This window comes from Cloeon dipterum, chromosome 4 (genome assembly GCF_949628265.1).
Source record: "Cloeon dipterum chromosome 4, ieCloDipt1.1, whole genome shotgun sequence".
In the NCBI taxonomy this organism is placed as follows: Eukaryota; Metazoa; Arthropoda; class Insecta; order Ephemeroptera; family Baetidae; genus Cloeon; species Cloeon dipterum.
Window position 1 is genome coordinate 22,451,680 of NC_088789.1, and position 25,416 is coordinate 22,477,095.

A 25,416-nucleotide genomic window follows, 5' to 3' on the forward strand; every position below is an offset into this window, starting at 1 on the left:
TTAAATCTCTTTTCTCGTATACTTTTGTAACTTTCATTTCTTAATAAAACGTGTATTTTAGACAATTGAAAACTTTCGAAAATTTCTCTCACTCTCGTGATATTAATTAAATGCGTGCGTCCTAAATTTTCAATTAAAAATCATAACATCAATCTAAAGGCGTAGTCATTGACATTAAAATTAGGTAAATTTGGGAAATTCGAAGGAAAATTTCAGGGATTGTTGAAAAGTCCTAAATTAGAAATTTATAGAAATTATAAAAATTATTGCCTTTTTGAGCTACAGAAATTTTTTTAAGTAGATAATATAGAGTGAATATCATGGATTACTGCTGTTTTCATTTTTTTATCGATGAAATAGCCTTAAAGTTTTAGCTTTTAGCCTAGCCTTTCTCCAAGTGTCGTGAGCACCACGCTGTGGCGAACATTTTAGTTTTACGCTTAGATCACAGATATCTCTTGCATCGTGTTTTGCCGGTCTGGTGCTTGGTGCACAGACATGGGCCTTTGTTAGTAGACAGACTTTTCAAATCTCTTATAAAAACTATAAATTTTCCGGAGGAACGGCATGTTTATAAGGTTACAAATCTTTGTGCCTCACTACTCACGTGCTGATTGCAGCAGCTGATATTTAGAGTAAGAGAATGTTTAATATAAAATATAAATAAAATTAGTTATATAATGTTTTAAATTTTTATCTGTCACTGCCAGATAGTTACAAAATTATAAAGCAAACAATCGATTCGTAATAAGGCAATAAATATTTAATTTACAAGAATTCATGAGTATCATTATTTTATCTTTTCAGTTCGCGCGTCACATTGTTGCGCCATTCGCCGGTTTGCTGCTCACACCGTCTCAGTCAGCTACGTTTATATTAGAGAAGGAAATAAAAAATGTCAAGTGCCGGCCACTGCATGATTTTCGCCAAATCCGAGTCCCAGACCATTGGATTCCCCTCGAAAGCCATCGTCCTGGTAATTAAAATTAAATACTCCAAATTCGATCGACGATTGAATTGACAAATTCTTGTGCAGATGCAGATGCGGTTTGACGGGAAGCTAGGCTTCGCGGGCGGCATCATCGAGGCGGAGGACGAGAGCGTCGAGGCTGGCATCGGCCGCGAGATGCTCGAGGAGATGGGCATTGACCCGGCGGTGTACCCACTCAGCAAGGAAGACCACGTCTCTTCGCAGCCCTTCCACTGCGACACCCTGCCCCAAGTCAAAGCGCTTCACTTCTACGCGCTGGAAGTCACGGAGGCGCAAATCGCTGAAATCGAGAACAACGCTAGGAATGCCATTCATTACGGCGAAGAGGTTTGATTTTTTTATGGCTTTTTGAATTAAATTGATGGCCTTTAAGTGCTAAAATTTTAGGACAATCGTCAATATTTAAGAATTTATATGAGACAACAATTGAAAAATGAACCCAAACTTAAAGTAATTATTTTTAAAGAGGAATAATACTGCAAAAGCCTGGGAAATGCTTGTTGCCAATGCATAAACTCGTCCCTTAGGATTCAGTTAAAGTCTAAATTGACCTAGGAAGCACTGTAATTTTTCGAGAAAATTGGCTGGAAAGTTACCGTGCTTTTCAAATGGCAATGGCTGTCTCCTTACTTGAAATCCGATTTAATTTCAAAACCAAGAGTTTCCCCAATAAGTGGCATACACCGTTGAACAGATCTCGACGAGAGGAATCGGAATATGCCAAGAAAATATGTTCGAGCACTGTAAATTTTGGAGAAAATTGGCAAAATTTGAATTTTTATTGTAGGAAGGTCATTTTTTTATTATTGCAAATTGTTGAACAAATTGTTTATCGGTCAATTGTTTAAGGCATCCAACAATTTAAATAATTTTCAATTGTTGCCCAGTATCATTCCACTTTAAATCAAGTCAAATTTTTCTAAATTAATATTTACCCCTAAAAACAACCTTTATGTACTGAAAAATTCTTAAAAATGTTTTGTCGTTACCTAAAATAGTCTTTAAAAATTGGGGAAGAGCTGAAATTCCCCAGGTTGCAGTTTAAATTTCTGAGAAAATTGGCTACGAAGGGTACTTGCTAATCAAGCGGCGAGCACTGTCTCCTTTTTGGTGAAAGTCAGGATTTATTTTGCGAAAAGGTAAATTTACCTCTAAATTCGCACACCGTTGGATAGATCTAGACGATAGGGATAAAAAACAAGCGAAAAATAGTAGGACTTTCTAGCCATTGATTTTTTTTTCAAGTACAAGATAAAAATTGAACCGTAAAAAAATTGTAGAGCTGAATTACTTTTTGTAGAGATGAATCACATTCAATGAGTCAATTTTAATGATATAGTCAACATTGCAAAATGCCATTAATTGCTTGGAAAAATTATAAATAATTAAAGACCAGGCATTATGAACGCTATCGATTTGGATGATTCCCTTTGCAGTTCAGTAAAGTAGCGAGATAATTGAAATACGGCATCAATACTGTTTTACAGCAGATAAAAACTTTTAAAATATTTATTTCTGTAATGTATTCTTTTTGGAACGAATTTTGTACCGCAAGTTTAATTAAACAATCGACTTTTTCATTCTAAAAAGGCATTGAAAGATTTAAATAATTTTTCGACAGGTGTTGGGCTGGGTGCGAGTGCCTCTGTACACAATGACGGACGGCTACAACGGCTTCCCAGCGTTCTTGGACAACAACTTCGTGGGCAACGCCCGAGATCAGCTATTAGAGGCACTGATCAAGACCGGCCTCATGACCAAGGAAGAAATTGATTCAGCTGTGAAAGTCGCAAAGTTCTCCAAAAATCAATGACAGTATTTTTTCCTCCGTTGGCTGAGCGAAAAACATTCCCGTTATTTATATTTCTCGTTGCATGATTTGTTTTTGTTATGAAATAAAAGCTGACCTTTTCAGATCAGTAAAAGATTGTTCTTTTTTTACTCGGAACTGCAGTCACGCTGGACACGTTATTTTGATGTCTGAGCCAAAGCAAATATTTTGCACCTCTCGGAGAAATGACGCGCTTGCCGCTTTCTCAAACTGTTTCCTGACGAGATGCGAAAATAGCTGCTGCAAATGAGTAGATTGCAAAAGATAGATTTTAACAAAAATTAAAACGCAAATAGGGCACATAATTCATCTATAAAATTTTTCAACCTTTAAATAAGATGTTCCAGTTTTTATCTTTGATTTTTTTTCTGGTGAGACATTTTCCGACACTCGCGAGGCTGGGAGCCAAGGTACGTCTGCTGCTCTCGGCGGGTTGACACGCGAGCAGCGCCGCAAAAGCCAAATAAAGAGGCTGCTTCTGCGGAGATAGGTGTGCTGTTATAATATTTGGATGGAACGCTGAGAAGAGCGGGGCCATAAATTTTGGCCACCCGCTCGCGCCGCTCTTGCTCTCTTCAGTCGCTCGCTCGCATTTGGCTTTTCACACTGGTGAGCACCAGAATAGAGCAAAGATTTTCGCCTTTCCTCTCGTCAGTCTCACTCTGCCTGTAAATATAAATATATTTCCGCCTGGAGAGTGCTCCCTACTGGACCAGCGTGGCAGCCGTAAATCAGCATGAAAGTGAGCTGCCATTCTCAACCCTAACTGCAAACGGCGAGGATGCGTTTGAGGTGAGTTTATCATTTATTCAAGCCGAATTCAGAACAGAAAATTTTAAACCTGTAAATTGGAGATAAAATTGAAGGATTTTTAGTGGAAAATAACGTTGTTTCTCGAGTCTTACAAATAATATATTTAATTGCTTGGTTGAATAGCGAAAACTGAAGCTTAAAATTTATCAATTATCGCGTGCAAACAGCGCAGAGTCACGGTGGGCAAATCACATTTAAGTCGGACTGAGTGTAGATAGTAGTACAATTGGTTCTGACCCACTATTGCACCGAGCGTTCGTTTGCAGATCACGCCAAAGGTGCCTTATCACCGAGACGCCATCGCCGCCGAACGCTGCGCAGCAATAAAACGACCGAAAGTGCTGATGCTGCCGGCGCCATGAGACTCGGACAAAACACTTAAGGCGCTCCGAAACAGCCCAAATGAAGGAGGTAACTCAAAGAAACGCATGCGAAAGCTTAAAATACGTCTCGAAATGCAGCCGGATTGACACGTCTGTCGTGCGGGTTGCAGACCTGCTCTCGTTCCAGAGGCTCATTATTTCACGCAACTCAGATATTTTTATTTCATTTTTTAACCTTAAAAAAAGAAATCCACGAAGAAAATATTTTTTAAGCAAAACAGAGTCGTTGGAATTTTGAAATCGGATTCTGTGTAAGCAAACGAGAGTAATGGACAAAAACGAGAGGGGCTAATAAATTGTGACACGTCATCAATGCTCAGGGTGGCATAGATAAGGAAGCGTACATTTTTCAGTGATTGTTAGGCTAAACTTATTGGATTTTCCTTTGATTGCTATATTAGGCTCTTTAAATTCCTTTACGCCCCTTCTGTTACAAGTAGAGGATTGGTTTTTTGATACACATCAAGAGTTGATATTATAAATGGTTTTCGTAGTGAATCTTTCAACGTTAAAACTTACCCCCAACCCCCTTCCCACTCCTTAAAACTTGAAGAAATCTACCTCCCTTGATTTTCTTGGCGATCTTCATCACTCTAAAGACTCAAATTAAGGTTGAAATGCAGCTTACCCTTCTTCACGAGAGTGCTCACCCCCACTATTCCGATGTCGTTGCTCCGAAAACGACAATTTTGCAGTAACAGGTATTGTTTATTCTAATGTCAGCCACTTTCAAGCAACGAAATCAGAAGGGCGGGGGTGAGCAAACCCATGATGGATGTGGGGAGGGAGGGTAAGAAGGGTAATATGCGTATTTCAGCCTCAGTTCATGTCTTTGGAGTGATTTTAGAATCAACAACAGAAGTCGGATCCACTTCGGAATAAAAATCGAACTGTAAATTCCGAAGAAAACATTTTGGTACTTAATTGTGTATATCAAGGAGAGAAAATACAGCCAGATTTTTTCCCTTAATTTTTTAGTGTTAAAATGCGCAAAAAACGCTGGGCTAACTAAATTATATTTTTAGTCTTACATTTCCTTGAAGGCTGGATCTTACTGCACTACATAATTCCTGCCTTTTTTTTAAACAAATCTTATAGCATATATATAGTTTTTATATAGGGGGCTCCCAGTTTTTGCTGCAGCGATGCGCATGAAAATGCAAAATAGCCTCTGTCAGAGTCTGGTCTTTTCGCAGTACGGCGGGAACTACACGTGGTCCGAGGCGGACGAGCTGTACGGGCCGTCGACGGAGGTGGTGGTGCTTCTGTCCGTGTGCTACGGCGCCATCTCGGTGCTGTCCGTGGCCGGCAACTCGCTGGTCATGTGGGCCGTGGTGGGCAGCCGCCGCATGCAGCGCAGTGCCACCAACTGGCTGCTGGCCAACCTGGCCTTCGCCGACGTCATCATCGGCCTCTTCGTCGTGCCCTTCCAGTTCCAGGCGGCGCTGCTGTGAGCCCTGACCCTGCCTTCAAACGAATCCCCCTGCTCACACACTTGATTGCGCAATTGCAGGCAACGCTGGGACCTGCCCGATTTCATGTGCTCCTTCTGCCCGTTCGTGCAGACCCTGAGCGTCAACGTGTCCATCTTCACCCTGACCACGATCGCCGTGCGCAGGTACAGGGCCGTGGCCAAGCCTCTCAAGGTGTCCCGCTGGCAGGCCAGGTTCACCATCATCACCATTTGGGCAGCAGGAATCGTCCTGGCCATGCCAATGATCATCACTTTACAGGTAATAAAACTGATCCCTGATATTTGCATCAAGAGTAAAAAAGAAACCATAATGACTGGTGAGAAACTAAAGGAGTACCTCTACTTGTTTAAAGATTTTGTGGGGAATCGATATTGTACCAATTGCAGCAGGGGATGATTGGTTTTATTGGGGGGAAATGTGGTTGTTGCAATTTATAGTTTTTGGTACATTTTTTTTAAATCACATTCAGTAGCATTATTTACTTGAAATTTAAAAAAAGAATATAATCACTCACTTTAATATATTTTTTTGTAGTATTTTAGGTTTCAGGAATATTTAAATTATTTAAGCTGTACACTTTTAACGGATATTTTGGGCAAACAAATAAATGCGTGTTTATCAGTCCCAAATTGGGAGCAAACCACAACAAATCTCGTGTCTTTAGATTAGAAAAAACGGGAAAACCCCTAATGCATTGTACAAAATCTTTTTACCGCGACATTTGCTTACAAAACATTAGTTTCATAAAAATATCTTTTGAAAAATTGATAGACTTTTGTCTTACTGGGCGAAAAATATTAATTTTTTCAGGTAAAATGCGGGAAAAACAAAATTTATATTTTTTTCGGGAGGTGTTATAGATAAATAAATATATAATGTTAATAACTATCTGCAAAACAACGAGTGCAGGTCCGCGAGGTGCCCATTTCGAACTCAAACCCGCATCTGACCAAGCCGTTCTGCGACTTCGTCGGCGTGCCCTTTGAGGTGCTCAAGTGGTACCGGCGGCTGGTGGTGGGCACGCAGTATTTCCTGCCGCTGGTCATCATAATCGTCATGTACGTGCTGCTGGCGCGCCGCCTCTGGGGCGCCCAGCCGCCGGGCAACGCGCAGAACCAGAGGGACGCCACGCTGTTGCGCAACAAGAAACGGGTGAGCCTGATCGGACGGCAGTGCGTACTTTTTTTACTTCGGAAGAAAAAGAAAATTGTCTGGAAAGAAAGACTCGGAATTTTCGAATCTGTTTAAAAAAGTAAAGTGAAATTGTCCGAAATATTTTAGGAAATGGATGCAAAAATATTTATTAAATCATTATTTGAGCAAAATAAGATTTTCGAAAGTATATTCATTCCTGTTTTTGAACAAATTCCGATTCGGTCAGTTTCCAAATTATTCAGAAAATTCCTTACGAATAAAATTACTTTCGGAAATATTATATAACCCGAATCGGACGGACATTCTTCCAATTAGTAATCGCGACGCGTGGGCCGCGGCAAAAGATGTTTTTCCACGCAGAGTCAACACTCTCTGCTTTGAGACAATTTTGCCGCGCACCAAAATGTTTGCTCGGCGCTCTTTCATCTTTTTACTGCTTCTCACGTGTATGTCAGTCAGTCATTCTCTGATCTCGACGCGCTCCGTGTTCGCAGGTAATAAAAATGCTGGTCGTGGTGGTGGCGCTTTTCGCCCTGTGCTGGCTGCCGCTGCAAACCTACAACGTCCTCCAAGACATCTTCCCCAAAATTAACGAGTGCGTCACAAACACACACACGCATCAATTTTTCACTCTTTTAAATTTGTCTGGCCCACAGGTACCGATACATCAACATCATTTGGTTCTGCTGTGACTGGCTCGCCATGAGCAACAGCGTCTGCAACCCGTTTGTCTACGGCATTTATAATGTACTGCTCCATTAACTTTTACTATTTAAATATTTACTTGCTAGGAAACTCTGAACAGGATGATTTATTTTAGTTGCGGTGCTGAATTTATTGAGTTTGAGCAATTTCCAACGATGACTATTTTTTTTTAATTGAACTACAATACTCTCAAATACTCCCAAAAATCATGCGGGGTTTCCCTCAAATAAAAAGTTGTACCAATACATTTCAATGGAAATTTGTTGAAATATTGATGAAACGACTTTTTGGGTTAATTACTGGTATCATATTTATAAGACCAGAAATTTAAAAATAGGGAAAATCCGTATTGCCATAAAAATTAATTTTGTTAGGGCTCTTCAAATTAAATTATTCCAATTTTTTACCAGAGGCAAGGGGATTCCCAAATAATCTAATTATTTCGACCACTGCACTTGATTCACATCACCAAATAAGAGTTTTCTTGTTTGCATACATAAAATCAAGACCGCGTGTAGAAAAAGCATTAAAGAATAAATACGAAAAACAAATAAAACTACTCTTAGGTAAATTACTTCAAACTGTCGCTTTCAGCATCAACAAAAATTTATAACCAGTTTCGCACTAAAAAAACCCATAATTGTTTCAGGATAACTTCCGAAGACGTTTCCGTAGTAGATGCGTTTTATGCAGTCGGCTGTTGAATATGCCGCAGCCAGCACAGAGTTTGGACACGGGACGCGTGCCTTCTTCAGTCCTGTACCACCCGAGCAGACAGAGTGACAAGAGGAGACGCAGTAGCAACCTCTCCGCCTTGGCTGCCACCCAAATAACCTACCGAACTAATGACGTCAGGGACAATCGACTGTCCGTGTGAATTGTGCGAGTTCAAAACATCGAAATCCACTGATTGTATGATACGAAATTTTATTCAATCCTCTTTGTGTCATTAAGCGAACATTGAAATCAAGACTCACGATTTGTATGTGTGGCTCTTCTGGTTCTGGCGTTGAGGGAAGTTGAATCGCTTTTTCTGCAAACAGAATCGGACAAGGGAATCAGTATCATATTATTTGTATTGTAAATAAAATTAAAAGTTGTCGGACTATTAAATTAATAATTTGTTCGTACCTGTTTGCCTTTCCCACGGCTACCTTTGTCGCGCATGTTCTTCTTGTTGGCGGCTTTGCTGCCGCCCTGGAACTTGTTGAAGTCCACTTGATTGTAGTCGAAAGACTGACTACTTGTGCTGGGTTGGTTTTGACCTTGCTGCGGCTGTCCGCCGTTGGACCAGTTGCCCTGTTGGTTGGACAAGCCTTGTCTCTTCTTCAACATACTTTTCTTTTTATTCCTCTGGAACTTGGATTGAATCTGCGCGGAAAAAAATTGTTAAGAAACTAAAATTGAGTTTGGAGTGAGGAAAATCTTACATCGTTGACAGTGAAATTCTTCCTCCCTGGCCTGAAGTCTTTGATTTTTTCTCTTGGGCTATCACTAAATTTAATTTCTCCATTGTCAGCGGGTTGCGGCTCCCCAGCTTCCTCAGCACCCGCTTCTGTGCGTGTTTTTTTGTTAGGCTCCTGTTCGCCTTCAATCTCCTCGCTCTCTGACCGAGGCCTCTTGATCGGCTTATTTTGGGCGGCTGTACGGCTGTCCAACTGCTCAAAGTGTTTCTGCACCTGGAGAAAATAAAAATAAAACAATGCTTAAAAATCTGGACAATGTTGCAATAAATCGGAAGTGTTTGAAAACTATTTTGTAAGTTTTATCTGATTTTTGACAATTTCTTGAACAGGCAATTCTTGCAATTCTATGTTTCAAAATGTGTTTTAGTCATCTGCGACAGAAAATTATAATTGAGGGCTAAGCAAGCTTTTTTCGTGGCAGTAGATTTTTACCTTAAACTATTCTAGTTGCAAAATTAATAAACTGTATTATCTTTCAAAAATTGGTATAAATCAACTGAAAAAAAACTAGAGCAAACCCTGGAACCGTTGAGTTCAATATTTCTCACAAAGACTTACCAGCTTCAGTCCTTGGAGCGGAGCCAATGGCGCCGGGGCTGGTTTTTCGGCCTCTTTCTCGGCGGCGAGTTGAGCCAAGTGCTGCAGGTAGGGTTTCGCCATCAAGTACCGCTGGTAAGGGCTCAAAACCTTCTTAATCGAAACAGGCGCCTGTGATTGATAAAACATTCAGAATAAGGTAGAAGAAACTTTTTTTTGCTCTCACAGGTCGATCAAAGGCGCTGAAGACGCCGATCCTGGCAGTGTTCTTGAGAATGTCACCATTTTTGGGGGCAGGCTTGGGTTTGTCGTCGCCGAGCAGGGTCGGCAGGTTGTCTCGCTGCTCGTCCTTCAGCAGCTGGTGCGGACAGTGCAGCGTCGACTCGATGTTCACCTTGGTCCATTCTGTTTGCATTGGACGCACGCTTATCTCCTCTGTGGCAGCGGTCTGAAACAAGGACAAAAGTAATTAGTATGAAATAAAACATTACAAAGCAATGAAAAAAAAATTCGTCCACTTTAAAGCTTTTCATCAACTGATTCCAACGTTAGCACAAGAAATTTCTTATTGCATTCATTACAACCAAACCAAAATAATTTCAAATATATCTAGGAAAATAATTTAAATTAAAAATTATGTTCAGTGTCGATCTGCAGGGTGTCTTTATCCCATAAAACCCTGCATTCAAATAAATAATTAATTTACACTTTAGTTTAATTAATTTATCCGTAAATATTTTATTCTTTTATAAAACTATGGGAATTTACTTAATGTGTTTACGATTTAAGTTGACAGCTTCTAAAATTAAATTCTAACTAAAAAATCATAAAGAAATTTATCTCTCACCAGCAAAAAGACAAAGCAATAAATTTTAGAACTCCTATCTTGGGCTTACCTGGATGAGGGGCTTCTCCCTGGCCTCGAGGATCAGCCTATGAATCGTGTTGAGGTTCTGGCGGACAAGCGATGGGATGGGATTGCAGCAGGCGAGGATACCCTGTATTTCCCTGGGCAGCGTTTCCGCAATCTGCAGAAGCATGTGGTTGGGCAGCACGAACTGCACACTTTCGTCCTCAGTGGCGGCCGTCTGGAAGCGCCACGCAAAAATCTCTTTAAGCGCACACATCTGCCGATTGTTGAACATCTTGCGAGACTTCTGGTACAACACCAAGTGCGCTTCCTCTGTCAGCTGTGGCTTCACGTAAATCTAAAAATATACAAAAGTGGAAAACTGATTGAGGATGCATTATTTAAAAAAGAAATACTGAATATGCAGGAATAAAAATTCAAGATCACTATTTCATTCAGCTACGAAATTATTGCTTACTTGAAAATAGAGCTCACCTTTTTACAGAGTTGAGTACTTTGATGGATGGCGGCCCTGATGAGCCGGTCTGAGTTGAGTCCAGTCTGCCACAAATCGTTTTTAAGCCTGTCGTAAATGTAAAGCAAAAGGTGTGTGTCCATCCTAGCATACTCGATCATTTCCTTCGGCAGAGGCCTGCAGCGCGAAGAGAAATTATACTGCATGCGTATTTTTAGCTTGGGATTACCTCAAGCGCCAATCGGCCAATTGGTATTTCTTGTCCATGTCGTAATCACAGTAATGCTTAGCCAGGAAAGCTAAATTCAGCCTGGGAAGGTTCAGTAGCTTACTAGCCTGATGCGTGTCAAACATGTTGACCAGGTATAGGCCAAAGTCCTTCTGCAGCCACTCGACGTCATTGTCAGCACCGTGTAAAACCTTTAAGTGTTAAAATTGGATCAGTATTAATATTTAATTAATTGTTGGTGACAATTTTGTCGGAAATTAATAAGTGCTAGACAATTTTACTAGCTGGCTAAAATTAATTTTACTAATTTATATGAGTATGATTTATTTTCAGGCTTATTTAATTGGTTCCTAGCAAAATTAATTTACTTTTTTTCATGAACATCCAAATCATTTGGATATTTTTAATCATAAAATAACAAAATAACAATTTCATTTGTATAACATTCCAGTCAAATTGAAAATATTTTAGGGGGGGAAAAATTTGTATCGTGAATAAGTGGGATACCAGTACATAAATAACTTCCTTTGAAACTATTAGGAGCATTCTCAACATGTTTTGACTTATTGAGAGGAATATAATCAATCAAATATCAAGATTTTAATAAAATAAAATAAAATCTGTCGATTTATTTTTAAGAGACGACAAAAAATAAAATTATGGTGGGTAAATTCGCTTTTTGATTTAAAAAATTAAGCATAAATTTAAAAAAACACGTTAATGTACCTTGACGACTTTTGGATTAGTAAAAATCTCATTGAGACAGTGTAGCTCGCCTCTCAGTTTGAGGGTGTCCACGATGAAGTCTGTGTGTCTGCTTGAGATTTGCATCAAGCACGTGAAACCTTGAAAAGACCTGTAGTTGTGGTACTGAAAAGTTAAAAAAATTGGCTTCAACCTGACATTTAAATATACTAATTGGTTTACCTCCAGATCAATTGCCAATTCCTTGTAGTTCTTAAGGTGCTGCAGCATGTTTTGCAGTTGCTGAACATTCTCAACAAATTCCACCGGAGTTTCTACTGGCCGAGGTAATTTTGGTTCGACCTCTTTTAGTTGGTCCTCAGGAGGGTTAAACAAGTCCAATTCATACTCGTAAGGGTGGTTGAAACTGCCATTAAATTAATTTAGCAATTCAATTGATTTAACAAGGACAATATTTTGTTACCATTCACCAAAGTCAGTTTGGTAAAGTAGGATGGACAGGGGTTTCAGGGCATTCGGTTTCTCCTTTAATATGGGTTCAAAAGGTCCAGACGAGTTGTCAATTTTGTCTGGAAAGCTCAACTGAGGTTTTGTGGTGACCTTTGGCAGGTTGGGACGAGCGACCATCGGAGAGCCGGCTGGACTCCTTGCAGCCTGTATTTTATAATTTACTTTAACACCTAAATTTTAAACTTGGCAGGAACCATACCTGAGGACTACTGGAGTGTTGCGGTGGAAGGTAAGATTGGTTCCAAGATCCACTCAATGGTCTGGCCACAATTATGTTTTTCTTTGCTTCACTCGTCTCCACAGCCGGGTTTTTCCTGATGCCTGCAACTTCGTCCAGGTTCAAAGCCTGACCAAATTGATATTTTTATTTTTACACCAAGTAAAGAAAAATCTGTAACTCACAACTTGCTCTAGGATTGTATCAGTTGTGTCTAAAAGCAGCTCGAATTTCTCTTCCAGGTCTCTTCTAATAATATTTCCCTTCACTCCTGAATTCTGAATGACACTTGAAATGCTGGGAAAATATTTTAGGATTCAAAAACAATCAGAAAACGTGTGTGAATGAGGATCACTTATGTATGGAAGACTCACACACAACTCACACTTCTCGCAAGTAGGATTATGGCATTATAACATTGATTTTTCCCATCAGAGCGAGAAGTGTGAGTGATCAGAAATGAGTCCCCCATAATTATTCACACAAGTAAAGCGTTAGGAAACATATATTTTATACCATTTGAGGGCCTGATTTCCCTGTTTAGTCATTGCCTCTTCAAAAGCAGGGTAGCTGGAGTAATAGTGAAAATGTTCTTCACTAGGCAAAGTGTTAGAAACTTTTGTCATTTCTAAAACGGATTTGTAGCCCATCTGAAAACACGAGAACATTTAACTTTTTAGAATTTAATCCAACAGCAGAGATTTTCTGATGTCAATGACTAGAAAATTACTAACTTTAATAAAATCGTCAATAGTATTGCATCCGGGGAGAAATTCTTCGTCTGAGGAACCTTCCATCGTGCCAGATTTCGAGTTTTTCTCTATTCTTGCGGTGCTCACGTTGTGTTCGTCGGCAGCCATTAATTTTGTAAACATGCGCATGCAACGATCACCGCGCATGCGTCAGCAGAGTGGGTCTTTCATTGGCTCTCCTCTACAGCTGATGTTTTGTTTATCAATTTTCTGATGTGTAACTAATGGAAACGGCGTGCACTGCCTGCACTTTTCCGCCGATTGCGCCCAAGCAAAATGCTGCACGCCGACCTGGTGCTGGGCTCCTTGCTGCTGGTGTCCGTGTGCGTCCTGGGCGATCGTGTGTGCGGACTGTCAGTGCTGCAGGCGAGCAAATGGGCGGCCCTGAAGGCCCTGGCTGACTCGGTGACCCACGGCCTCGTCGGCGGACTCTCGTGGTGGATCCTCGTCGGCATCCAGTGGCCGCACACGCCTACGGTGTCGCGACTCCTGCAGACCGTCTGGGTCACCTTCCTTGCCTCGGCCGTCGATCTGGACCACTTCGTCGCCGCCGGCACGCTTAACATTCATGTGAGTAAGATTTTAATAAGTGGATTTGATAGCTCGCTATTTTTTGCTGTGCGTTAAGTAAAATTTATTTTTATTTGCCAGAATGCCAGATGAAATGATTTTGATCAGGGAATTACCAATTACATACTTATTCTTGAAAGACTTCAATTTATTGGTTAAAAGTTTTTGAAATACATATATTAAATTAGGTTAGCTTATAAGGAGAGAAAATTAATATACATATTGTGATCCTATGCATAGCATGTATTTATTTTGAACTTATCAACCGGAAAATAAAATTCTTCGCACATAGTATGAGCAATTTTCCAAAGCTAAATGACATAATAGAATTGATATGAAACAAATTAATTGTTAAATTATTCTCATTCTTCATGTACTGATCTTTTTAATTAGTTCAATACTTGCTACTAAGTTGGATTATTTTAATTATTTAATCTACGATATACATTTTTTTATTTTCAAATAAACGCTACCACCTTAATTACAAAATCTACCCACCGTTATAGACTCGACTTGACCTCCCTTGACCAGCTGGAGGGTTTAGGGTTGCTCACCCCCAGTTTGCTTGACCCCATGCTACTTTTTTCCTCCAACCCGTGACATTTCGTCAGCTTCATTTTAACCTTTTTATTCAGGATTCAGCTGTTTTGATATTAACTAAAATGCACCAAAGGTATTTTGCGCATAAATCAAGCCAGAAAATCAACCAGTTTTGGGGCTTACCGCATTTTATCGTGTGCTGGTTTCTTTTTTTAATGGCATATGACCTTTAAAAAGGGCGAAAAGGTCATATATATTTTGAGCCAAAATATTAAAAATAATTTTAAACTTTTCACTATTTGAAATAAGTTAGTTTTTTGAAATTCATTTTTTTGCCGTGCAACGTAGATGTTTACGATCTACTAATTAAAAAATCGAGCAAAATTGTGGAAAAAAAACGCAAAAACGTTTCTTGCAATGCATTTTGGATCTCCCTTCCCAAAATAAAAGAAACGCGGGTTTATTTGGCGGACACTGTTCAATTATTTGAATTAAAAATAACTGGGATTGGTACATTAAAAGGATTTATAAGATTTTTATGCTAAAAAAATCAATGAATCTGGCATCGCTTCTATTTTTAATTTATTTCACTAGGGTCGCTTTTTCTCGCTTTTTCTGGCTTTTGCATCTGCTTGTGTTGTTTGCTTCTTCTTCTTCTTCGGTGGCTTTTTCTTCAATAAATCCTTGCCGTGTGGGTGGCTCTGAAGAGAGATGATGTTGCAGGAGGTGGTGCGTCTGCCGCACCGGCCGCCGCTCCACTGCACGGGGCTGTGCGCGGTGGCTTTCGGCGCGCTGCTCGTCTGCGCCCGCTTCTACCCCGGCATGCACCTGCTGCCGTGGCAGTGGCTGCTGGCCTTCTCGACGCACCACGTGCGCGACGCCACCCGCCGCGGCCTCTGGCTGGTGCCCGGCCTCTGGTCAACGAGGCCGCTACCCTACGGCCTCTACTTGGCCCTCGAGGTGGCCGCCGCGCCCCTCGTAGCCTTAATTGCACCCGAAACCGCCCTCAGAGGTGCTGCAACGAGTCCGAACAAGCTTGCTGCGCTCATCTGAACGTGCCATTTAATTTAATGCGTGGGACAATCAGAGACGGAAAGTACTCGTTTCATTGGTAATAATTGTTGTGAGCTTTTTACTTAAATGTGATTTAGCAAGGTGTGACATTTTACAAAATATAGTTTTTTTGTATTAATATGTGCACGCTGATAATTTATTTATAAAAAATGTGCAAAACACACAGTAAATTTAAGTTTTTTACAATTATTGATTTGTTTTATTGCAAAGGCTTAAAATCATTTCGACAATTTGGTGAATGAGCTATAATACTCTTTTCTGCCACCATTGACATAGACACTATCAAGGTGATTCAGTCACAAGCATACTAATCAGTCCTCCGATTGTTTAAACATAATAATCTGGCTGAAGCTATGCTCGTCTGCGGCCGTTGATTTTGTAAATCCAGTCATCTGCACTGATCATTGCGCATAAAATACCTGTGTTTAAAGGTTGGATGGGCGGTGCTAGGTTGCGGGGTATCTTTATTCGTCTTACTTACTAATTATATAATATTCACCAACATCAACATGCTGTGATTTAATGCTATTTTTGGCTGTATTTTTTAAATTATCGTCAAATCAAGGCCAGGTGCATCAATTATTATTTCTTTTTGCCTTTTTAGCAACAGTTTTAAGGTTTAAGAAATGGATGTAGCTTTTAAAATTATTTCTTCTTAAATCTGCTTGAATTAATTCTAGTAATCGTCTCGGTTAGTCAGGAACACCAGAGGAATCGCTAGTTTGGAATTATTAATTTCCTAGGTGTTCTAGCAAACAACAGCGATTGTCACCTTTTAATTTTTATGCTAATCGCCTTGTTTAAATTAGCAATCATCTAAATTTAATACGTTAAAGCATTTCTATCATCGGGTTGGATTCGGCAAATAGTTTAAAAAAATTATGTTGATTTCTCATTAATTTAAGAATTTTTCAAAAGATGCAACTTTTTATGTCATCGTTAAAGTTACCAGATGCGAGAGAGAATGGAAAGCAATTAATTCCATAATTATTCATCAGTTCTATCTAATGAAGATCAAGGCAGAGTTTATGAATGAAAAATCGAGGCACCGAATGATAAAAACCGGTCAATGATGTTCTTTGTAGCAAAATTTGTTGAATTACTGCTGCAATTATTCTGCACATAATTATAATCCTCCATTGACACCGGGGGATTCAGTCCCGTGCACGTCCAGTAATCATCAGTGGCCTCTGAATTTGTGACGCGATTCTGTGGATTTGAATAATTTAAAGATCAAATTAAATTATTTGCAATCGATCGTGCACATACCTCTGTCAGGAAAAAAATCACAGCAAAGCAAAACAATAAAGCCGTAAATGCCATGAGGGTGAAGCCTGAGTATATAAATAGGCGGGTCCTATCTTGTCGTCTAGGGGTCAGGGCAAAATCAATCAACATTTTGCCGAGCGTAGAATCGCATCGAGGGTATTTTGGTCTATTTCCAGGCGAAATAATTAATAAAAAATCGATAAGTCACGAAAAAATAGTACCTAGCCATTAACTCGCTGAACCAGTTGAGCTTCTTGGCCTGCATGCCCTTCTGATTAGTGAAGGTGAGGTAGGAGCTGTGGCCGTGGTACTTTGGTCCCATGCCGCTGGCGCCAACCCCTCCAAAGGGCAAGTCTTCAATGCCCGAGTAAACGATGCATTCGTTGATGCTGAGTGCACCGCCGTACGTGCTCCGACGGAATAGCTCGTGCGTGGCCGCGGTTTCGCTGAAGAGGTAGACGACCAGTGGCTTGTCCCTCGCCCTGATGAAGCGTACTGCCTCCTCGGCACTCTCCACGCACACCACGGGAAGGATTGGCCCGAAAATCTCCGCCTGCATCAGGGTGTCGTCCTGCGGCACGTCTACCACCAGGGTTGGCGACACCCATTGCCGATCGGCATCCACATCGCCCCCAAATACCACGCGACCTTTGGTGCCACTCAGCATTTTCTCCAGCCGCCTGCAAATTGAATTTTATTTGCAAAGCAATTTCAAATTTGACATAGCAATTAGGCTAAAAAAATTAGGATATTTAAGATGATTTTTGTGATTTCTGTTGAATGATGTCTATGGCCTAACGGTTACTTGGTTAAAAGAATTTGATATTTAGATTTCATATTTTAGTAAAAACTTTCATCCATGAGTTTTAGGAAAATAATAAATAATCCCATTTTTGATAATTATAAATTTTCTTTCGTTCGTTCAATTTTTTTGTCTCTCGTACTTAACGTGTTCCTTGTTGACTATCTTTCCCAAATCCTCCGATTGCATCATGTCATCCGTGAAAAACTGCTGCATGGTTTCTTGAAAGTGCGTCACGAATTTGTCTCGAGTTCGCGGAGTGCAGAGGATATAGTCAGGCGCCATGCACATTTGGCCAACATTGACCGTTTTGGCGTAAGCGATCCTCTTCACGGCCGTATCAAAGTTTTTAATATGCTCGTCGAGGAATACCGGACACTTGCCACCCATTTGGATGGAGGAGGGCGTCATTTGGCGGGCAGCGGCCGCGGCAACGACCCGCCCTGTCTCGTTGGAGCAAGTCGCGAAAATGTAGTCAAACTTGTTCTCGAGCAGCTCTTGCGTTCCGGCCGCGTCGGCTAAAACCACTTTGAAGCATTCCTGAAAATTTTTTTGTGCATGAAGTTTTACCCTCCGGCTTTATCTGGTTTTTTCATACCGGGTCAAGGTACTTGGGAACGAGACTTGCAATGAGGGCCGACGTCTGTGGTGTGAGATGCGAGGGCTTCAGGACTACGCAGTTTCCAGACGCAATTGCACCGTGCAGGGGAATGGAGATCAGCTTCAGGGGGTAGTTGTACGGGCCGATGATGAGCACCACCCCCAGCGGCTCGTTGATAAGTCGAACGTCGTCAAAAAAGTACATGATATTTTTGTATGGCTGTAAAAGAAAAGCCGTGATAAAACAGACTGGAATTTAAAAAAAATCATGTCCACTGTTTAAAACTCAGGGGTTGGTTGTGTTTCTCAATATTTGATAAATACGACACCAATTAAAATATTTCATGCGAGTAAATGTTAGTCATTTATGTGGTAGGAATCGAATGCTAATGGACCATTTAATGAGTTATTACACAAGTTAAAAAATAAAATGTCTTTTGATTGAGAAAGCGTCTCGATTAAAATATATCTCAATCCAAGAGAGAACAGGTTTGATAAATATTATTGTGTTTACCGCTTTGATGAACCAACACACGAAAATCAAGGTTGCACATTTCATTTCATAGGCGATCGGTGGCAATGACTAGAGGTCTCAGCCGCGAGATTTAAGGCGGTGGCTGGCCATTTTTATTGACGATAAATTTTGTTTAATTAACAATATTTTAAACGTGATGTTTGTTAGCGCTTAACGGCTGGAAGGGCCGGAAAACATTTTATTCTCCTGCACTTTTGTATTTTTGATCCTTTTTCACCGGCAGCTGGCGGCTGCCCTCGTTACAAAAATTTTGCTGGCTCTATATATGCAGCAATGACCAATACCGTGGGAAAACCCCAAACTTCCTACTCCCCGTGACTTATATTATGCAACCTACATGTGACCAAATCGCAAAGCAATTAAGTTTCGTAATTCCTTTGATGATATATTCGAAAGTTAAAAATTTTTCATTCGTAAAAGAAAGGATTTATTTGGCAGTTTTAATGTTCTTTAATTACAGCCTTGTTTTGTTTATTCGCATCTGATTTTGAGTCAATCTCGCATCAATTATTTGCATTGCGACAAGTATAAATTGCCACTACTTGCTGTAAAATTTTGGGATCGCTGATTGCTCCAAATTTCCCATTTGATTTAATCCGTAGATTCGTGTGGCACCTAGCATAGCACACGGGCCGCTTGTGCACATGCGTCCGTGTGCTTCTTGCGCTCCAAAGCGAGCAGGCAGCATGCTTAATATTAGAGACTAATATTGCGACGAAAGGGCAATGTTGCAAGGAAAATTAAAATTTCGGAATTTTTCCCTTCTTGCCTTTTTTGATCACCTCAAGTAACCCTCGACCCACTTATATGCACCGATCGCCAATGGCACCTTTATAACTTTCTTAAGTTGCCAAAAAGCGAGCACACTCACTCCTACCAAACCTGTTATTTCGTGGGGTAAGATCGGTTGAGATAAAATTTCATTAAAACCGTTCAGCGTTCAAGGATTTTTTTTAACTCTCTTACGAAATAAATAAACTTTGCACTTTCACCAAAGTAAATTTTTTACTTTTGACTTCCTGTCAAAGGATTAATTTGCTTGTGCAGATTGATTCAGGTGAAATTATGTAATGAATGAAATGCTCCTATTTTTTTTCTTCCTGCAAGTCTCATACACAGTGAAAATCAAACAAAAAGTCTTTAAACACGATCGTAAATCAAAGTTATATAACTGTGGAAATATTTTTAGAATTTTTATGTCTTGACAAATTCAAAAATTGTTCAGAAATTGTTAGTAAATTAACTCACTTTTGGCGGGTTCATCCACTTGTGCAGTTTGAAAAGGGTGCACTGCAGTTCGGACTTAATGTATCCCAGTTCCAAGAGGTTTGCTTCCTTGCTGTTTTTACCCAGATCAGCCTTCAGGGCGGCCAAAATCTCTTTTGTATTCTCTTCATAAAGTTGCAGCAGCCTCTGTAAGTTTCGTCGCCGAAATTCTTCGCTTAGAGTGCGTCCGCTTTCGAATGCAGCACGCAGTTCGCAGAGAAGATCCGAATAATTTGCTGCGCACATTTCTGTTTTGGGCGGCTCTACCTGAGAGAGGCCCTGATGCATCTTCGTCGGCAACTGCTGGTGGTGTGAGCGTACCGCCGCCGCGCGCGCTCTTTTTGCACAGAGGCAGATCACGGTAGACCTTGTGTATGGGTGTCGAAAAGCAGTCAAGCAACTAACTTCTTTTCCTCGTTATACTACTTTTCTTTCATTGCGTCTTTTGTATGGGGTAACTGATGTGTAATGTGTGTAGTTTGGAGGTGAGAAGATTGTACTATAAATTAAATATGTATAAACATGCACTATAAATTATTGATTTTGTACAAGAAGAAAAAATGTTTCCTTATCCATTTAATATCTTCCTGATGGTGAGTACTGCGATGTGATTAAAACAACTATTACATAGTTCAATAGTTGCTTACCCTCTGATGTATGAGTAATTATTTCAAGTCTTTTTCCGGATTGTTCATTCACGCGAAATCTCCTTAAAGGGTCTGGCAAGGTAAAAAGTATTTAATTCTTAAAAGGTTATAATATAATGGTTTTAATTTTTGGGTTCCATTATTTAGCTAATTTAGAAGATTTGCGGGCCGTGGGTTTTGTAAGCGCTTGAAGTTAATAACAGCGTGGGATGTTTTTAAAATTACTAAGGGGTGTAAAAGAGGTTGGGGTTCAGTATCCCCAAAAAACCACAATCAGTGGGGGTATATAGATTAGAGCACTGTGCGGTGTCAATTTTCATTACCATGGTAACCGCATTTTTTTAAATCAAAAACCACAACCGCATCGGTCTTGACCAAAACCGTAGTTGCGGTAACCGCAAAATTACCGCAAAACTGCAATTTATTTAATGTTTTAGAACAAAATAGTTTTCTTTTGGCAAGGCTTAAATTTAATTATTTCTGCGTGCAACTCCATATCGCGGGTTTTAACCATCATAATTGCAAAAACTATTCACCGTTAGACTCGTCTTGACCTCCCCTGAGCAGCTGAAGGGTTTAGGGGTTCTTACCCTCCACCCCTATACTTTAAACCCTTCGGAAATGAATAACATTTTATAGATCTGGATAATTTTATTAATTTAAATTTTATTAAAAACATTTTTTTTAGTTTTGGTTGAATGGGCGGGGTGGTAATTCAGTAGGAATTTAGGATGATTTTAAATGTTTTGAAGCCAAGTCGATGCAAATGGAAGCAGATTAATTTTTTTATTAAAATTGAAGCAATGGAGTTGAAAGGGGATGAGGGTAAGCTCCCCATAAACACTTGGGCTGTTAGTGGAGGTCAAGGCGAGTCTAACGGTAGGAAATTTTTGCAATTCTGATTGTTGGAACCTGAGATTTGGAGGTTCAAAGAACCCAAAAAGTGGAAAAATGTAATTTATATTAAGTTATGAAATAACTATCAAGATATCATAAAAATTACGCCATTCTGAAAAATTTAGCCCGGTTTTTAATTGCGGGCACACATTTAAGTGGCACTTGATCCGATCAACTTGTCCACTAAAAGAAGCCCAAATATTCCATTTATGATGCATCAATAACGTTGAAGTAGTTGATTGGCTTGATATTAGATTTAATACTTAATTTATTCAAAGAAAGGAGATTTTTTTAAATTTATGGTATATCATAAAAAGTGCCGTGCGAATTCCCAGAAATTACAACAACGTTATACATATACCCGTCTCGCGCGACGCCCTACCCGTCCCGCGTGACTCCGGGACGCCCTACCCGTCCCGCGTGACTGCGGGACGCCCTACCCGTCCCGCGTGACTGCGTGTAGCAACAGACTTGATTGCGAAAATTGTGCTCAAACTGATGGCGAAAAAATGCACCAAACTTGTGAGGGAGGAGGAAGAAATGGAAGTCCTGATGCTCCCAGCCCTTAGCCTCTTCCTCGCCATGAGGCCTGCAAAAATTGATCTAACCGCCTTTCTTACGTTTTGTCCGATGAGTCTGAAATGTCGGTATTTCAAAGAGGTAACTGTAACAAAATAATAAATTCATCTTTAAATTTAAAAAATAATGTTTTTGGCGGTGATTCGAATCTCTGCAAAGAACCCAGAGGTGGAGGAGTTGTCTCTGGCCACCCTTGCAAATCGATTCTTCCTCACAATTGATACAGTAGCCGATGCTGAGCTTTTGGATGTTCTGGGAACTGCGGGACGCCATACCCGTCCCGCGTTACTGCGGGACGCCATACCCGTCCCGCGTGCTGGCGGGACGCCATACCCATCCCGCGGGACGCCCTACCCGTCCCGCGTGACTGCGGGACGCCCTACCCGTCCCGCGTGCTTGCGGGACGCCATACCCGTCCCGCGGGACGCCCTACCCGTCCCGCGTGACTGCGGGACGCCCTACCCGTCCCGCGTGCTTGCGGGACGCCATACCCGTCCCGCGTGACTGCGGGACGCCCTACCCGTCCCGCGGGACGCCCTTCCCGTCCCGCGTGACTGCGGGACGCCCTACCCGTCCCGCGGGACGCCCGACCCGTCCCGCGTGACTGCGGGACGCCATACCCATCCCGCGGGACGCCCTACCCGTCCCGCGTGACTGCGGGACGCCCTACCCGTCCCGCGTGACTGCAGGACGCCCTACCCGTCCCGCGTGACTGCAGGACGCCCTACCCGTCCCGCGTGACTGCGGGACGCCATACCCGTCCCGCGTGACTGCGGGACGCCCTACCCGTCCCGCGTGCTTGCGGGACGCCATACCCGTCCCGCGGGACGCCCTACCCGTCCCGCGTGACTGCGGGACGCCCTACCCGTCCCGCGTGCTTGCGGGACGCCATACCCGTCCCGCGGGACGCCCTACCCGTCCCGCGTGACTGCGGGACGCCCTACCCGTCCCGCGTGACTGCGGGACGCCCTACCCGTCCCGCGTGCTTGCGGGACGCCATACCCGTCCCGCGTGACTGCGGGACGCCATACCCATCCCGCGGGACGCCCTACCCGTCCCGCGTGACTGCGGGACGCCCTACCCGTCCCGCGTGCTTGCGGGACGCCCTACCCGTCCCGCGTGACTGCGGGACGCCATACCCATCCCGCGGGACGCCCTACCCGTCCCGCGTGACTGCGGGACGCCCTACCCGTCCCGCGTGCTTGCGGGACGCCATACCCGTCCCGCGGGACGCCCTACCCGTCCCGCGTGACTGCGGGACGCCATACCCGTCCCGCGTGCTTGCGGGACGCCATACCCGTCCCGCGTGACTGCGGGACGCCATACCCATCCCGCGGGACGCCCTACCCGTCCCGCGTGACTGCGGGACGCCCTACCCGTCCCGCGTGCTTGCGGGACGCCATACCCGTCCCGCGGGACGCCCTACCCGTCCCGCGTGACTGCGGGACGCCATACCCATCCCGCGGGACGCCCTACCCGTCCCGCGTGACTGCGGGACCCCCTACCCGTCCCGCGTGCTTGCGGGACGCCATACCCGTCCCGCGTGACTGCGGGACGCCCTACCCGTCCCGCGGGACGCCCTTCCCGTCCCGCGTGACTGCGGGACGCCCTACCCGTCCCGCGGGACGCCCGACCCGTCCCGCGTGACTGCGGGACGCCATACCCATCCCGCGGGACGCCCTACCCGTCCCGCGTGACTGCGGGACGCCCTACCCGTCCCGCGTGACTGCAGGACGCCCTACCCGTCCCGCGTGACTGCAGGACGCCCTACCCGTCCCGCGTGACTGCGGGACGCCATACCCGTCCCGCGTGACTGCGGGACGCCCTACCCGTCCCGCGTGCTTGCGGGACGCCATACCCGTCCCGCGGGACGCCCTACCCGTCCCGCGTGACTGCGGGACGCCCTACCCGTCCCGCGTGCTTGCGGGACGCCCTACCCGTCCCGCGTGACTGCGGGACGCCATACCCATCCCGCGGGACGCCCTACCCGTCCCGCGTGACTGCGGGACGCCCTACCCGTCCCGCGTGCTTGCGGGACGCCATACCCGTCCCGCGTGACTGCGGGACGCCATACCCATCCCGCGGGACGCCCTACCCGTCCCGCGTGACTGCGGGACGCCCTACCCGTCCCGCGTGCTTGCGGGACGCCATACCCGTCCCGCGGGACGCCCTACCCGTCCCGCGTGACTGCGGGACGCCATACCCATCCCGCGGGACGCCCTACCCGTCCCGCGTGACTGCGGGACGCCCTACCCGTCCCGCGTGCTTGCGGGACGCCATACCCGTCCCGCGGGACGCCCTACCCGTCCCGCGTGACTGCGGGACGCCATACCCGTCCCGCGTGCTTGCGGGACGCCATACCCGTCCCGCGTGACTGCGGGACGCCATACCCATCCCGCGGGACGCCCTACCCGTCCCGCGTGACTGCGGGACGCCCTACCCGTCCCGCGTGCTTGCGGGACGCCATACCCGTCCCGCGGGACGCCCTACCCGTCCCGCGTGACTGCGGGACGCCATACCCATCCCGCGGGACGCCCTACCCGGCCCGCGTGACTGCGGGACGCCCTACCCGTCCCGCGTGCCTGCGGGACGCCATACCCGTCCCGCGTGACTGCGGGACGCCCTACCCGTCCCGCGGGACGCCCTTCCCGTCCCGCGTGACTGCGGGACGCCCTACCCGTCCCGCGGGACGCCCGACCCGTCCCGCGTGACTGCGGGACGCCACACCCATCCCGCGGGACGCCCTACCCGTCCCGCGTGACTGCGGGACGCCCTACCCGTCCCGCGTGACTGCAGGACGCCCTACCCGTCCCGCGTGACTGCAGGACGCCCTACCCGTCCCGCGTGACTGCGGGACGCCATACCCGTCCCGCGTGACTGCGGGACGCCCTACCCGTCCCGCGTGCTTGCGGGACGCCATACCCGTCCCGCGGGACGCCCTACCCGTCCCGCGTGACTGCGGGACGCCCTACCCGTCCCGCGTGCTTGCGGGACGCCATACCCGTCCCGCGGGACGCCCTACCCGTCCCGCGTGACTGCGGGACGCCCTACCCGTCCCGCGTGACTGCGGGACGCCCTACCCGTCCCGCGTGCTTGCGGGACGCCATACCCGTCCCGCGTGACTGCGGGACGCCATACCCATCCCGCGGGACGCCCTACCCGTCCCGCGTGACTGCGGGACGCCCTACCCGTCCCGCGTGCTTGCGGGACGCCATACCCGTCCCGCGGGACGCCCTACCCGTCCCGCGTGACTGCGGGACGCCATACCCATCCCGCGGGACGCCCTACCCGTCCCGCGTGACTGCGGGACGCCCTACCCGTCCCGCGTGCTTGCGGGACGCCATACCCGTCCCGCGGGACGCCCTACCCGTCCCGCGTGACTGCGGGACGCCATACCCATCCCGCGGGACGCCCTACCCGTCCCGCGTGACTGCGGGACGCCCTACCCGTCCCGCGGGACGCCCGACCCGTCCCGCGTGACTGCGGGACGCCCTACCCATCCCGCGGGACGCCCTACCCGTCCCGCGTGACTGCAGGACGCCC

The 25,416-nt window shown here is 44.7% G+C and overlaps 5 protein-coding genes across 5 annotated transcripts; 3 read left to right on the plus strand and 2 right to left on the minus strand.

The window, feature by feature from the left end:
- Positions 1–478: 478 nt before the first annotated feature.
- On the plus strand, positions 479–2,916 carry LOC135944110 (U8 snoRNA-decapping enzyme-like). Its single transcript, XM_065490856.1, has 4 exons — positions 479–635; positions 808–976; positions 1,037–1,318; positions 2,613–2,916. Exons 2-4 carry the CDS (start codon positions 896–898, stop codon positions 2,802–2,804), a joined length of 555 nt encoding a protein of 184 aa, XP_065346928.1. The 5' UTR covers positions 479–635; positions 808–895; the 3' UTR covers positions 2,805–2,916.
- Positions 2,917–3,240: 324 nt separating this feature from the next.
- On the plus strand, positions 3,241–8,473 carry LOC135942188 (tachykinin-like peptides receptor 99D). Its single transcript, XM_065488181.1, has 8 exons — positions 3,241–3,614; positions 3,902–4,046; positions 5,215–5,468; positions 5,532–5,751; positions 6,403–6,645; positions 7,143–7,243; positions 7,305–7,395; positions 8,003–8,473. Exons 2-8 carry the CDS (start codon positions 4,038–4,040, stop codon positions 8,228–8,230), a joined length of 1,146 nt encoding a protein of 381 aa, XP_065344253.1. The 5' UTR covers positions 3,241–3,614; positions 3,902–4,037; the 3' UTR covers positions 8,231–8,473.
- Positions 8,260–13,217, minus strand: Rrp6 (exosome component Rrp6). Its single transcript, XM_065488177.1, has 15 exons — positions 13,077–13,217; positions 12,859–12,992; positions 12,528–12,639; positions 12,325–12,471; positions 12,079–12,269; positions 11,838–12,021; positions 11,637–11,780; positions 10,911–11,101; positions 10,702–10,858; positions 10,253–10,564; positions 9,583–9,804; positions 9,378–9,527; positions 8,784–9,032; positions 8,485–8,724; positions 8,260–8,386 (listed from the first exon to the last, which is right to left on the minus strand). Exons 1-15 carry the CDS (start codon positions 13,215–13,217, stop codon positions 8,327–8,329), a joined length of 2,634 nt encoding a protein of 877 aa, XP_065344249.1. The 3' UTR covers positions 8,260–8,326.
- Positions 13,218–13,265: 48 nt separating this feature from the next.
- LOC135942189 (transmembrane protein 267) lies at positions 13,266–15,467 on the plus strand. The gene is made up of 2 exons (XM_065488182.1): positions 13,266–13,664; positions 14,928–15,467. Exons 1-2 carry the CDS (start codon positions 13,371–13,373, stop codon positions 15,255–15,257), a joined length of 624 nt encoding a protein of 207 aa, XP_065344254.1. The 5' UTR covers positions 13,266–13,370; the 3' UTR covers positions 15,258–15,467.
- LOC135942186 (aldehyde dehydrogenase, dimeric NADP-preferring-like) lies at positions 15,308–20,072 on the minus strand. The gene is made up of 6 exons (XM_065488178.1): positions 19,733–20,072; positions 17,948–18,169; positions 17,492–17,889; positions 16,769–17,227; positions 16,548–16,713; positions 15,308–16,487 (listed from the first exon to the last, which is right to left on the minus strand). Exons 1-6 carry the CDS (start codon positions 20,036–20,038, stop codon positions 16,305–16,307), a joined length of 1,734 nt encoding a protein of 577 aa, XP_065344250.1. The 5' UTR covers positions 20,039–20,072; the 3' UTR covers positions 15,308–16,304.
- Between the last annotated feature and the right edge of the window lie 5,344 nt (positions 20,073–25,416).

Coding starts and splice junctions, on each gene's coding strand:
- LOC135944110 (XM_065490856.1), top strand. CDS start 896: ATGTCAAGTGCCGGCCACTGCATGATTTTCGCCAAATCCGAGTCCCAG. Junction 977..1,036: donor CCTCGAAAGCCATCGTCCTG/GTAATTAAAATT, acceptor ATTCTTGTGCAG/ATGCAGATGCGGTTTGACGG. Junction 1,319..2,612: donor CCATTCATTACGGCGAAGAG/GTTTGATTTTTT, acceptor ATTTTTCGACAG/GTGTTGGGCTGGGTGCGAGT.
- LOC135942188 (XM_065488181.1), top strand. Junction 7,244..7,304: donor ATCTTCCCCAAAATTAACGA/GTGCGTCACAAA, acceptor TCTGGCCCACAG/GTACCGATACATCAACATCA. Junction 7,396..8,002: donor TTGTCTACGGCATTTATAAT/GTACTGCTCCAT, acceptor TAATTGTTTCAG/GATAACTTCCGAAGACGTTT.
- Rrp6 (XM_065488177.1), bottom strand. CDS start 13,217: ATGTTTACAAAATTAATGGCTGCCGACGAACACAACGTGAGCACCGCA. Junction 10,859..10,910: donor TTGGCCGATTGGCGCTTGAG/GTAATCCCAAGC, acceptor TTCGCGCTGCAG/GCCTCTGCCGAAGGAAATGA. Junction 10,565..10,701: donor GTACTCAACTCTGTAAAAAG/GTGAGCTCTATT, acceptor GTATATTTTTAG/ATTTACGTGAAGCCACAGCT.
- LOC135942189 (XM_065488182.1), top strand. CDS start 13,371: ATGCTGCACGCCGACCTGGTGCTGGGCTCCTTGCTGCTGGTGTCCGTG. Junction 13,665..14,927: donor CCGGCACGCTTAACATTCAT/GTGAGTAAGATT, acceptor ATGATGTTGCAG/GAGGTGGTGCGTCTGCCGCA.
- LOC135942186 (XM_065488178.1), bottom strand. CDS start 20,038: ATGCATCAGGGCCTCTCTCAGGTAGAGCCGCCCAAAACAGAAATGTGC. Junction 17,228..17,491: donor GTCAACAAGGAACACGTTAA/GTACGAGAGACA, acceptor TTCAATTTGCAG/GCGGCTGGAGAAAATGCTGA. Junction 16,488..16,547: donor TGATTTTTTTCCTGACAGAG/GTATGTGCACGA, acceptor TCAAATCCACAG/AATCGCGTCACAAATTCAGA.